This window comes from Pterocles gutturalis, unplaced genomic scaffold (genome assembly GCF_000699245.1).
Source record: "Pterocles gutturalis isolate BGI_N339 unplaced genomic scaffold, ASM69924v1 scaffold19376, whole genome shotgun sequence".
NCBI classification, from domain to species: Eukaryota; Metazoa; Chordata; class Aves; order Pterocliformes; family Pteroclidae; genus Pterocles; species Pterocles gutturalis.
In genome coordinates, this window is record NW_010103647.1 from 20590 (window position 1) to 33961 (window position 13372).

The window sequence follows — 13372 nt, forward strand, 5'->3', positions numbered from 1 at the left end:
TCCCAAATTTCAGCAAAACACTAATTTTTACAGCCAAGTTATAAACCCCAGAAAAAATGGGGTTGTCAGTGGATATGCTGTCAGACATAACTATAGCAGTATTTGTATGCTCCACTATAATACAAATGTACACCTTACCCACCATTTTCTCTGAGTAACCACGAGAACAACTTTACAGGTATTCAGTTAAAATTAGAAGCCTCCCTTATTTTCCATCCTCCCCATAAACTGTACAACTCTGTCTACTACTAAAATTCACTGCTACTAGTAGTCATCATCATACATTCAAGATAGAAAGTAAACCACTAAAAACTGCTCAGGAGACACTTAGAAGTACACTAAGGCTTAAAAAGTACAGCAGCTCAGGGGAATGGCCAACCACACGACCGAACAGCTTTGTCGTGTGTTTTGCCCTAGGACACAGACATTGTAGAGTCCTGTGCTGAACCTTCATCTCAGAGCAACAGAAACAGTTCAAAGAAAGATGGTTTTGACCACGGTCACTCAACACTCGGTGCCTCGTGTGTGATACAACCCTTTGCTGTTTAAAGTAGGATGTGAGCATTCCTAGGGTGGCAATATGACTTACTGTTTGCTACTGTGCTAACACTGACACTTTGTTAGATTTGGTTCTCCATTTAATGTATGTTTTCAGCTCATCTCCTGAAAAATTATTCAAAGCATGGTTAAAAAAAGACTGAAAGCAAGAAATGTTTCTAGTTTCATCACACACATACAAAAGAGGCAACGATTTCAAACTATTAATTTTCTTCCAGTGCGAGCAGCTTGACCTGATGTGTATCATTCTGCACAGATCTAAACATAGCGTTCTCTGGGAATTGTTGGAGTAGGAAATCCTGTGGTCTAATGCAAATTCAAGCCAGTCAAGTGAAACGAAGCAACAGAATGATGACCCAGTTTCAGTGACCTTGCTCATGGATGATGACCTCATGAAGACAAAAGCAAAGAAAAAGGCACAAGGCTCAGATCTCATTGATAGTCCTTTCGGAGGGGCAGTATTCAGAGGTTCCTGGCGATGACATGTAGAAGGACTGTGTTTTCCTTTTTAACCTGGCTCGCTTGTTGGCCAGAGATAGGCTGCGCCGGCTTGAATTGATGATTTCTGAAATAAACTTCTTGCAGTCCACGCACACCTCCATCGTGCTCCAGTCCTCCATTAATTCTTTGGGAAACTCTTCATGTGACTTATCCACAGATTTGGACCTTGAGGTCAACCTGAAAGGCAAAAAAGCAGGACCTGTCACATTGTTTAGCAGCATGGCAGTGGGCCCCACGAGATGCTTTCAGGGAAGAGCACATCAGAACAGTCTTCATTCAAATCTTCCTTTCTCCAGTCCCAACAATGACACCGGGAGACCAAACACCGGAGAGGACAGCTTCTGCCTAGTTCAGCAAGACTGCAGGGTCACTAACAAAGGGTATGTGCAACATTTACCTTAACAAAAACAACCTTACTAATAACTAAAAAGAGACAATGTGTTTGGCTAATTTGACACAGTATCATAGCACTAGTGATTTGTGCAGAGGATTTATACCGTAGATCACCTCAAAAAGGAGCGTTTCTTTTATTTTTAATTTCTCGGTTTAGCTTTGACAACCATCTGTGTATAAGATATAAAACCAGTAGATAACTTGATAATGTGAAAGTGAAAAAAAACTAGTGAAAATTAGAATTAGAAAAATTAGGGGGAAAAAAGATAAATCTGAGCAAGACATCACTGAATTCCCATTCAGTCAGTGATTCTAGCCCGCAAGATTTGTCTCCAGAGTCTATTCACACCAGCAAAAGACAGGGTAAGGATATTTTCGCAAAGGTGCTAAAGAAATACAGTTGTCCCCGACTCCTATTATTTTTCACCTATAAAGTGAGAAAGGTTTAAGACATGCTGTTAGTATCACTATTTCTGTAAATCAAAGCAATGAGTGAAAGAGACTCATTTCTTTGATTTACAGAAATAGTGATACTAACAGAGACTCAGGCTTCAGAAAAGTTACTACAAGCATCAGAAACACTGACAGCTACAAAACAGATAGACAGCATCTTCTCAATGATTGATAACTCAATATGAAACGCTTAGGAAGCATTGCCAACACACACACATGAGCTAGGGTTGTTTCTCACCTGGACATGCTCCGTAGTGATCGGTGGTGACTGGTAGAGGGTTTCTCTGGCCTCATAAAGCTTTCTCCTCTTTGCAAGGTTGAAGGTCCCAGTGAGAAGATGGGGAGAGTAGAATATGGCTTTGATGGCAACCGCATCTGTTGGGAATAGCAGAAGGAACATGAAGTATCATTACAAAGATTACAGCTTTTTAGAAAGGATCTAACCATAAGTTTACTTACTTTTTTGCAACACTGTGAGCACACAGGCCTGTGTAAGAAAGCAAGAACATGAATCATTTCATTGAGAAAAATTACATTTAAACCAAGAAAAAGGGATAAATGCTTTCAGGAGTTAGAATCCTCTCCCATCCTCCCCTTAAACAAACTTATTTATTTTTAAAGCTTCTTCAGTGTAGTAACTTCAACCAGGACATGAAGGCAAAGGCAAGGAGAAATAAAGAACAAGAACTAGAGATAAAAAAACCCCCAAAACGTGTTTTTCCTCTAAAGAAACCTTCTTTGGTAACTGACACAATAAGTCACAGTGATTCCATAGACCTCCAGACTTATTGTCTCTTTGTTCAATTTTTTCATTTTGCCTGCAGATGATTCCTCTTTCCTTCTCCCTCCACCAATACTCCAAAAATTATACAAAATATAAATTGCTTTGAAATGTTTTCCCCAACACCAGAGATCACAGAACTGTTGATTGGGGAGTCTGCGTAAGTTCCATCTCACTCTCCCATGAGCATAAAAGAACAAATGAGTGTTTCTCTCAATTTTAGCCAAGAGTTTCAGTCCAAGGAAGCAATTCTGTCACTTAGGAAGGAACTGATTTTCCATAAATGTTTTTTATCATTGACTGTTACAGAAATAGAAACAAAGTATGTAGTGGAAAAAATTGGAGGTTTCTAACATATAAATCAGTATTTTTCCCTCTGAAACAGTCTCATTTATTAACAGATATTAAATATTTACCTCTTACAGAACTGACAAGTGTAAGACCAGGTAAAGAAAGAAAACCTTCTTGTTCGACAGCAAAAGCAGAGCTAAAAGAAGAACAGAGGAGTCCACAATGTTAGGCAAAGTCCTGCACAATAATGACTTCATCTATCAGTTGCCATCAGTGAGACCACAGCTGCAGTACTACATCCAGTTCTGGGGTCCATACTTCTAAGCTCACATTGAAAAGAATGGTCCAGAATTGTAGCTTCATATGTTTAGAAATACTCCTTTAATTTTTTTACCTAAATGAAATGCCAGTTAATTATTAACTTATTTTTACTCCTCCCTCACTGATGTTTATATCATTACTACACAAAAAAGCAATGGGAAAGTGAGAGTCACAGCAGTAAGGAAGGGTAACTGTTACAACTGAAGAACACAAGACCAAAAAGGCATAAATTCAGCCATGAATACATTTAGGCTGGAAATTGTTCGTATCCCTCTGTGGTCAGGCTCTGGGACACACAGTTTTTGCCTGTGATAACATTTGATTATTTTCTTCCAATCCTACGCACCTGAAAACTAGAGGAGGTGCAGGGAAGAGCTATTATAGCAATCTTACTTGAGGAAAACCTGCTTTATAGCAGGATAATACATCTCATATATTTGGGTTATTCAAAGGAAGTAGGGATCACAGCTTAAGAACATTTCTAGGAAGGAAAGGCACTAAGCAATGAAAAGTTTTGCAGTCAAACCAAAGATGACATACTGAGATCCAGCGACTCAGGTGAGGCTAGATATGTCTGGTTAGAAATAAAAGTGAACAATTTTAACAGTGGGGTAAATTAATTACAGCATCAACTTACTTTGAGATTTGATAAAAGGTCATTACTATGCTTTGCGTATCATGACAGGTGAATCTAATGAATGACATTTTAATATTCTTGTTCCTCTGCCTGAAACGCATTAAATCTTTAAATTACATCTGCATAATAGCCATGGGTAGGCCTGTAGGTAAAATACACTGCAAAGTCAAAACACACTTGCTGGAGGTGTTCAAGAAGTGCAAGTCAAAAGTGGAAGAAAAGGACGCTGCTTCTATTGGCAAATACCAATTCCCAATCTGCAGTTTATAGCAAAAAAAAAAAAAGTATTAGTTAACGGGTTCTCTAATATTAAACCTCCTCCTGGGGTCACATGTTGTCTGACTTCTCTGACGGTTTTCATTCCCTCTTTGCTTGACAGTGAGGATTCATATGAAAAACCTGCTGTAATGTCCTACTGCTAGCTGTTATTCTATTTTCTGAAACAGAAATACTGCAGAATGCATGGGGACAGAAATCACTTTAGTAAATGAAGTTTCAAACATATACATACACATACATATACACTCTGATAATTGCAAACACTACTGCATTTTTATAGGCAATCTAAACAAATAAGGTATTTCCATGAAAAGTTTTGTTGTTTCTGCACAAAATTCAAGGAAGCTGACCCCTATGTCATACATTCAGGGGGAATCTGGTGGATATTCCTTCCTTTTCTCCAATACAGGGTAAGAAACAAATGTGTAAATGGGAGCCTTCTGTGACCAGCCTCCCTCAATGAGCTTCAGAGCCTCCACAGACCCAGCCCTACCTTTCCTTTCTTGAGAGCAGTGTAGACATCTTTATATTGCTGGTACTTTTCCAGCTCTGCCTTCACCAGCACCTGACGGATGTGCATGACCTCCTCCACCGTCAGAGCCAGACATTCCACCGGGTAACAAAACTCCTCCTGGAAGCCAAAAAACCTGTATTATTTCAAAGCCAAATGGCTTCTTCCAGACTTCAACCTAAACAACCAGACACCTGGTTAGTAACTCCAGGATAAAGGATTTCTCCCTTCAAGCTGGAATAGCACTGGCTCCTTCATGGGCATCACATGAGTTTCAAACCGTTGGAGACTGTGTAAGTGGTCTAAATGGTCTGATGTTCAGCCTTCAAAACAATGAGAGTTTTCTTTATTTTTCCTCCTCAAACCACTTGACCCTTCTCTCTGTTTGTATTTCATTACACAGATTTGTTTCAAACCAATCAACATTTGGGTTTGTAATTTGAAAGGGAAAAGGTAATTTGGCATATGGTATTACAATTAAGTACATTGTTTGAAGACACACAATTTCTCTGAGGCTTTGTGGTGCCCAGAGTGGCCAAGGAAGGTTGTTAGTAGCCCATTCTAGCAGAAATTTTTATTCAGTGGTACCACATCTTTTTGCTCACATGATCAGAATCCCACCAAGACTACAAAAAGTTACGTCAGTTCAGACAGGGAAGTTCTCCTCTCTGCCCCAGTAAAGTAACAACAGCAATTCGAGCTTTGTAGAATAATCTTCAAATACAAAGCAGGAGAACTGATTACCCAGTGCTGCATTATTAATGGCAGAGACTCAAATAGAGACTAACAACACAACTTTCCACTTAACGAAATTTTGTATCTGTTCTGTATTACGGCATTTAGGAGAATATTGAGTAGAGAAGTCCTGAATTTGGTACCAGAGAATAAAAAGCACCAACCCAATTTGTAATCCAGCCCAGTAGTTGATTATACATTTCCAACAGAAAGACAGAAACCTCTGTGGGAACTCCCATTGCTTTATGCTCAGTGAACCTTTTCAGTCAGCCCACAGTGGCTACTGTGCAGTAAGGACAATGATACGTAATGCTCTCTGAATAAATGAAGGAAATTTCTCCTGCAAATACAAAGACAAGGCTGACAGTTTGGAGATCTCGTTTACAAATTGAAATGATGAATCGGATTAGTAGTAAAATGCTCCACTTCCATGTACTCAGAGGTCTGTTCTGTCTTTCCATTAGAATAAAAAGAAGTTCTTTCTACGATGCAGGCCTGGCAAACATTAGCATTTAGGAACCACCACATTTTTAAAAACTGTTGTCTTACCTATCTAGAAAGGGAACACAAAGAAACTTCACTCTGTTTAAGGTACCCCACAAATTGAGTTAGCGTTGAGTTAACTTTGTTAGATTTGCCAACTAAACCTTTGGGGGAACAGAATCACTAGTTTTCTGTAAAGAACAAACTACGTCAAAAGCAACTGCAATTTGCTCTGAGGTGTAAAACTGCACAGCCAAACAAAAATAACTTCTGTTCTTTATGAGCACTTTTATAGCTAAGCAGCAGCTCTCAGCATTTCATTCTGGGTTCTTCCCATAGCAACTGCCTCGCTATGGAGAAGGCACGGCTGATGGCTGGGGCGAGACAGGAGAGGAAGTGGGTGGGAAAGTGTGATAAACACAATGCCAGCAAAACCCCTCAATTCTGCATCGTGGGAGACTGAGAGAAACTGTCCAAGGTGAATGAGGCTGACTGGATGCTTGTAATCAATCAGAGCTTTAGAAATGCATGTCTTACTTGAAGCTTTTCCTTCCCCCTCATGAACGCCCATTCCTTTAATTTACAGAACGATGACGTCAGGGAATATTGCTCCTTTGAAGAAAGTCTGCGGATCTGCTATAGGTGTAGAGCAGGTACTAGGGGAATAGTGTGGGCCTGTTGTTGTACCAATCGAAAATGATTATCACTAAACAAATAGAAAGAGCTAGCAGGCAACAGGGGAAACATAGAAAATGTTCACATGTTTAAATGCTAATGTTTTAATTCCAGAGGTTACACAAGGACAACAAATGTTAATGCAACATTAAATGAAAGATAAACATTATGCTGATTTCAGAAAACTGCTGGATTTTTTTTTCCTTTTCAGAGTAGAAGTAAGTACATGAGAAAATCTTTTGCTTCAACACTAGCTCTGAGGCATTGAAATTAATTAAAATTACACTAAGCTCTGACTAAACTTCATTAAACAATGATGCTTTGGAGTTATTACTCAAACCCCCAACAATAATCTGCACCCAAGTTAGGTAGCTTGAAGTGAGAGAACTTCAGCTCTCTGCAACACTTGCATACAACAGAACATACTAAAGACAAAATGGGGTTTGAATGGTCTTGGTTTTCTGGAACTGTACTCAATACTCATTTTAATATTAAAGACAAGTCAGTATTCTTATTTTCAAAGGGGAAAAAAAAATCTTACTTAAAAATACTATTTTGAACTTGAAGTTTCCATGGTTTTCATGAGAATTGGCTTAACGCTTTGACTGTGCAATCTTATTATATACACCACAATAGCTTAAGGTGTATATGTCTAATTTTTTTTTTTTTTTTTTACTCAGGAAAAGCAAGTATTAAGAATTACATATCCATAATGTGAAATAAAGTGCTTTGTAGGTCATTCTCAGCATACACACACCTAATAGGTCCTTATGACTAACACATTTTTACACTAATATATTCCTTGTAAAACTTCTCATTAAAGGATGTCACTAGGCATTCAAATGAGCTGCCCTAGTAAAATCCAATACTAGCAAGTACTGGGTTGGTCTCCAAGTTCTGCAATTCACAATTAGCAAGTACTCTAAACTCTTGTTGCTTTTGCAGACTAAAAGGTTATAAGAAGTCAGCTGGATATCTCAACTATAAACTCTCCTGCAACAGGTTCCATAATTTCACTTACTGACTGGGACAAAAAAAAAGATGGAAAAAATTAAATTATTCGTGTTCCGTTCTACATAGGGGCAAATGATTAGTTTGTTTGTTTTTTTTTTTCAGTGGATTTGCCTCCCCTGGTACATAGTTATTAGCTATTCTGCAAGTTCTGATATGTAAGTGTGCTGAGGACCAAAACCATATGTAGGTTTTCAAGTAAAACAGATTGCAAATGCCCTTCCGTTCTACGTAGCATATCCTGTTAGAAACACAAAACCTTATCCTTTCTCACACAGTCCAAGGATTACAATAGTTTTGCTGGATTTTTGCTTCAGGATCTTCATGTGCTGTAACATTTAAGGTCCATCTCATTGATAATCTTGTGATGTTGCATTTTTAGTTTGCTGTCCTTTCAGAACTGATTTCTTTTCCCCGTGAAGTGATTGAAGACACACAAATACCCTACACACACTGAAATCAATGTCAATCAGGTGCAATGTCCCAGCCTAAGCTTTAATTCTTGCCACAGCTTAGGAAGTGCTCCCCTAGGAGGGAACATGCTGGTGAAGGTGATTTCCAAAGCCAGCAAAAAGAGGCAAACCTTTGCGGGTTTCCACCTGCTGGCAAAAGCTCTCTCACAGAGATAGTACATAGCCCCTGCCACCCCACACATGGCTGCTTCAACAGGATGAGAGCTGAGCAGAGAAGCTGTTTGCACAGTTGAAAAAAGTGGTCTGAAAGTCATCCTTGGAAATAAACTGGTTATCCTAGGAACCTGAACAATAGATAGGAAGCAGAGAAGCGAATGCTGTGTATAAATGAAACCATTAGCTTTGGTCCTCTGGGTCATGAAAAATAATAATGATGATAATTATAATAATAATTTAAAAAGCAAACATACTACAAAGACATTCATACGTACACCTCAGGACACTGGCTTCATCTCACTGATTAAGCACCAAGTCAGCTCACTACAGTGAGCACACCACCACCGGGCTGACCCCCTGAAAAATCACTGAGCTGCCCTGCCTTTCCATGTAGCGCTGGTGTAGGGTGACATATCAAAAGGACTATGTTTGGCATCTTTCCAAGTCTATTTCCCCTCCCCACCTACTTAGGTCTAACTCCCTCTGTCTGATGAGATGCCAGTTCACAAAAATTGTCATTAGTATGCAAGACAGACCTGTTTCTTGCTAATCCTGCTAAGAGACTGTAGCAAACTCCTGCCTGTTTTCCCTGGCATTGAGGGCTATTTACTGATGAGGTCTCTTTCACCTTGGAGAGAGACTGCGGTCACAGGAGCAGGTGATAAGAACAGAAACTCCATCAATCCTGGAGGAAGGGCTGAAGAAGTGTGAAGTCAAGTAAAAGGTAAATAATATTCTGCACTTATTGAGAAGTGTTCACTCCAGGAAAGGCAATGGTACATATGCAGCATCTGGCACAGCCACAGAAAGAAGCTGGCATCTCTCCAGGGAAGGAAAGACTTGCAGTAAGCCAAAGCAAGGAACTGAGCCAGTTCCAGCATGTCAGGAACCATCTACCAAAACTAAAAACAAAAGTATTGTGGGAGTTTTTTGTCACACCCTAGAGGGCACTATTGCCAAGTTAAAGAATTAGCTCTCTAGACATCAAATAAAATAGGTTCTTATTAACAGAACATCCTTTCACTACTGATTTTCCTTCTTTCTCACTTCATAGCCAAAACCAAGCTAGGTGACAGTGCTCTGAAGATTAAATAAAAACCAAAACAACCCAACCTCCCTAAGCACAGAAGAAACTAGTAAAACCTTTCCCACATGTTCCCACCTTAGCCCAGCTTATCTAATGTCTTTTTCTCCCTTTTCCTTTAGTATTTTTAAGGAGGAATGGAATAACTGAACTAGTTTTTCTGCAATGGTTTTATTTTGTGTATATTTTTCTAGGCATATGCCAGTGAACAGACTGACAGAGGGAAAATATGTATGTGGTCTTTTAAAGAACTTGGTTGACCTACTTAAAATAACAGCCTCATATATAAGATTTTCAAGTTGCATGATCCCCTCAAATACACAGGAGATCAATACTACAATGTAACATATTTAGATACACTAAAAGTGTGAAGCAGCAAATGCCTCAGTATAACATTTTTCTCCCCTCCTCCCTTTAAACAATAAACCTGTGGATGACTCTGGGCCTATCAGAAAATCAAACTGGTGCTTCCACACATAGTGAGTACAGCAGGCAATGAAAGGGCAATCGACTTTATATGGCAGTGTCTTCAAATGCATGCCGAAGGAACCCTCCAGCTTGGTTCTGTCGTGATACGTTCTGCTACAAGTTCACTTTGGCAGAAGAAGCTTACTGGTGTGTTTATCAACATGCTACTACCTGACCTTCACCTGGAATGAGAAACTATATTTTACTCCAAAGGATATAATCAACAAAATCCAGCAGATCCTCAGAAAAGAAGAGGAGCAAGCATGTTGTGGGAATATTTGCAGATTATTTTCTTATTACTGTTCAATATCGTCATCTAATAGGTTTGGATCCTGGCTACCACCTCTTGGGCCAACAAGAACACTCATCAAAGCTCATTAATACCACTGCACTGAAAGATGGGGTGAGTAAATATTCCCTTCCTTTTGAAACTAGGATGTGTTTATTGATTTCTCTATTCACCAGCACCTCATGGGGCATACTTTGAAACCCTGCTGGTAGGAAAAGAGACGAGGAACATATCCTGCATGAAATTACAAAGCACTAAGCAGCATGCCAGCATAAACGAACCAGGATTTCATAGCCTTTGCCGTTTATACTCTGTTGGAAAACAGCTCTCAATTAAAGCTAATTGATCAAATGTACTGTACTTTCTTTTCAAGCAGTAATACAGGTTTTTGCCCCAGTAACTTCAACAAAGCAGCACAGACAAACCTTGACTTGGATTACTGAAAGAGCTTTCACATGTATAAACATTACCACATAAGTTCTTAAGGTGGGAAGAAAAGAAACCATTCCATTCATTCAGCCATTAACTAAAATACTTTCAACCACTAAAAAATTTGCCCAAATTCCAAAATAGATCCACTGCTTGGAATTGTCTCTATTCAAATGGAAAATCAGTAAGGCGAAGTTCATCTGCTTTTGGTAACATTCTAAAACAAAATCAAGGCACGTGGCTTTACCCAGAGTCCTAATCAAAGTGCAAATGTTTTCTGAGGCACCTGTACCTAGGATTTTGGATAAATACGCTAGGGAGACAAAGTTCAAATCTTGATTTCAAAACGTCTTTAGTAGCCACAGGCTGTTTCTGAATTGAGGAGTTTCCTTTGAGTCAAGTTCTAATCACACTGAAGCCAAGTTTTAATTTTCATTATACTCTTAGCATGCCTCTTTTTCTCTCTCCTACCACCCACTCCACTTACAAGTGATCTGGAGCTCTGTTTTGAAGGTGGTAGGAACTGTCTCACATTGGTTGGTGTTTCCTTTTCAATGGAGTGTCGTCTCTGAGGTGGCTGCCGTCTCTCAGGCTGTGGTGTAGATGATATGGGCAAGAACTTGGGAGGTGCTAAAGATTCAATCAGTAAAAAAAAAAAAATAGTTCTTCTAAGACAAACTGTTGGATAACATTGTTCAGTACTTAAACTAGCCACTGATCTGCTACAATGCCTACTATTGGTGGCTGACGTTACACATCCATACTCACAGCATCTTCAAGACAGGTATCACTTCATCACATTTTCCAGACTGAGAGAATAGGAATACTCATAAACCCAGCAAATATAGGCATGCTGCTGCCCAGTTACCATTGTATATCCATTTGGTGTTTCAGGGTATTGGCTTATTCTACTTATTTCACCATCATGCACAGAAAATGCATGCACAGATCACACATTTCATTACAAAACCTTTCCAGTGAAATCAAAACACTTTGAAACAAATGAAAAATATTGTTACACAGTAAAGCCTACAATAACTATGCCTGAAAAAAAACCCCAACAGATCTGCCCCTCTTCCCAGTAACAACATATGAGACATACTGGTGATTGCTATGTGTCTTTCAAACAAGTACATTCACTGCCACAGTGACAGCAATGCAGGAAACATTTAAACTGGTCTTAGGTTAGAATGTGTTTCTGCAGCAACAGATTATTTTATGAGATAAGCATAGCTTAACTATCCCTCATTCATTTGTGACTTCCTCTACAGCTCCACATCGACTTCATGTATGAAACCTGTTTCACAAAGATATCCACATATAGTGCAGGCTAATGCCTTCCAGTCATTAATCACATTTGACCTATTTAGCAGGTTCTAGGGTTCAGCTTTAGAGATTTATTCCATTAGCAACACTCAGCTTCAGCTTTCTGTAAAAATTTCAGACAAAGTTAATAGACCAGAAGACAACAGAAGTGTATAAAAGCAGCCACTGGGCTCTCTCATCAAAACTCACTCTTTCTGCTGCTGGTGCCTTCTTGAGAGGGGTCTTCCACTTGTGAGGGGGAGATGCTGCTGCTACTTGTTGATTTGTGCACTGATTCCTCCTGTGTGGCAAGAGGAAAAGAAACAGAATTCCTCAGGGATTGTTTTCTCTTCTCTTACTGGTTCTCAGCACAGAAATCACAAGCTATCACAGGTATTTTGCACCATTCAATCTCTCAAAGCCCAAGTAGTCCTGAGAAAAACATCAACTCTACACAGCACTGAACAAATGGAATTTTCAGTGCTCATTTTTTTCAGAAACTAGAATAAATGGTACATGGTTGTAATTCAGTGTATTTAACTATCACATGAAAGAAAGAGATCAGAAGAGAAGCGCATGAATCCATCATAGCTTGTTAATTTTCCTCATTATTTTCAAGGACTTCTAAGGATTTGCAGCTACAGGAGATACATTAACTCAACTTTATATGTTACAGTAGCAAAGAATCAGCACTTGGATTTCTCTGGTCTCCAAAGGAATGAGAGCCACTCATACAAGTCACTCAGGTAAAGACAAATGAATCTGGTCTCCACTGCATTGTTTTCTCATCCCTAATCCTGGTGCACTGAAAAGCAATCTCATTCATCATAGAAGCATGTTTCATCAAAACAGACAAGAGCAATTCCTGCAAGATGAATGAAAGTGAAAGGGGCTTTGACTAACACCTTTCAGCTATCTAAAGCATTATGCCACCCAAATTATTAAACCCTTTGCTTTCACCTAAAACCTCTGTCTTCAGCCACCAGATACCAGCAAGATACAGATCATCACAAGAGCCTCCTAAAGGAACAGAGTTGAAGGACTGAGTATGAATGCTCTTCAGCTCTAATGTGAATGCTTTTAACCAAGGAGACTTACATAATTTAAGTTGTCAAGAGTTACAGATCAAACAAGTGACCTGCTCTAAAATCCAGCAAGTGGCTGGGCTTCTCTCTCACAGATTTCCTTAATTACGTGAATCACAAGCAGGAAAACGCAAGGGTATGCATTGTATGCAAGGACACTCTGATGTGTACTGTTCCCACATGCATGCCACAACACAGTATTGTGCAAAGGGACTCAAACCAGCTCAGATCCCAAAACAATATATTCACTTTAACATATCGAGTGTGATCCCGCAAAACAGTTGTGATGGGAAGCTTGAAGGGAAGTTTGAGCAGCAGATTTAGCTACATCACTTGTTTTATTTCCAGAAACCACGTCAATTTAGCTACAAAACTAGCTCAGATAGCTTTGCATACCACAGCTTCATGCTGCATGGTTGCCTTAAAAGACCACTGGAGACCTTTGTAAGACAAT

General features: G+C 39.3%; 1 protein-coding gene across 1 annotated transcript; it reads right to left on the reverse strand.

Moving 5' to 3' along the window:
• Positions 1-714: 714 nt before the first annotated feature.
• Positions 715-12134, reverse strand: SPIRE1 (spire-type actin nucleation factor 1; the record flags this gene model as incomplete). Its single annotated transcript, XM_010086794.1, has 7 exons — positions 715-1236; positions 2144-2280; positions 2365-2392; positions 3103-3173; positions 4708-4845; positions 11016-11158; positions 12044-12134. Coding segments are annotated over 7 exons (861 nt in total), but the record flags the coding sequence as incomplete, so codon positions are not given.
• Between the last annotated feature and the right edge of the window lie 1238 nt (positions 12135-13372).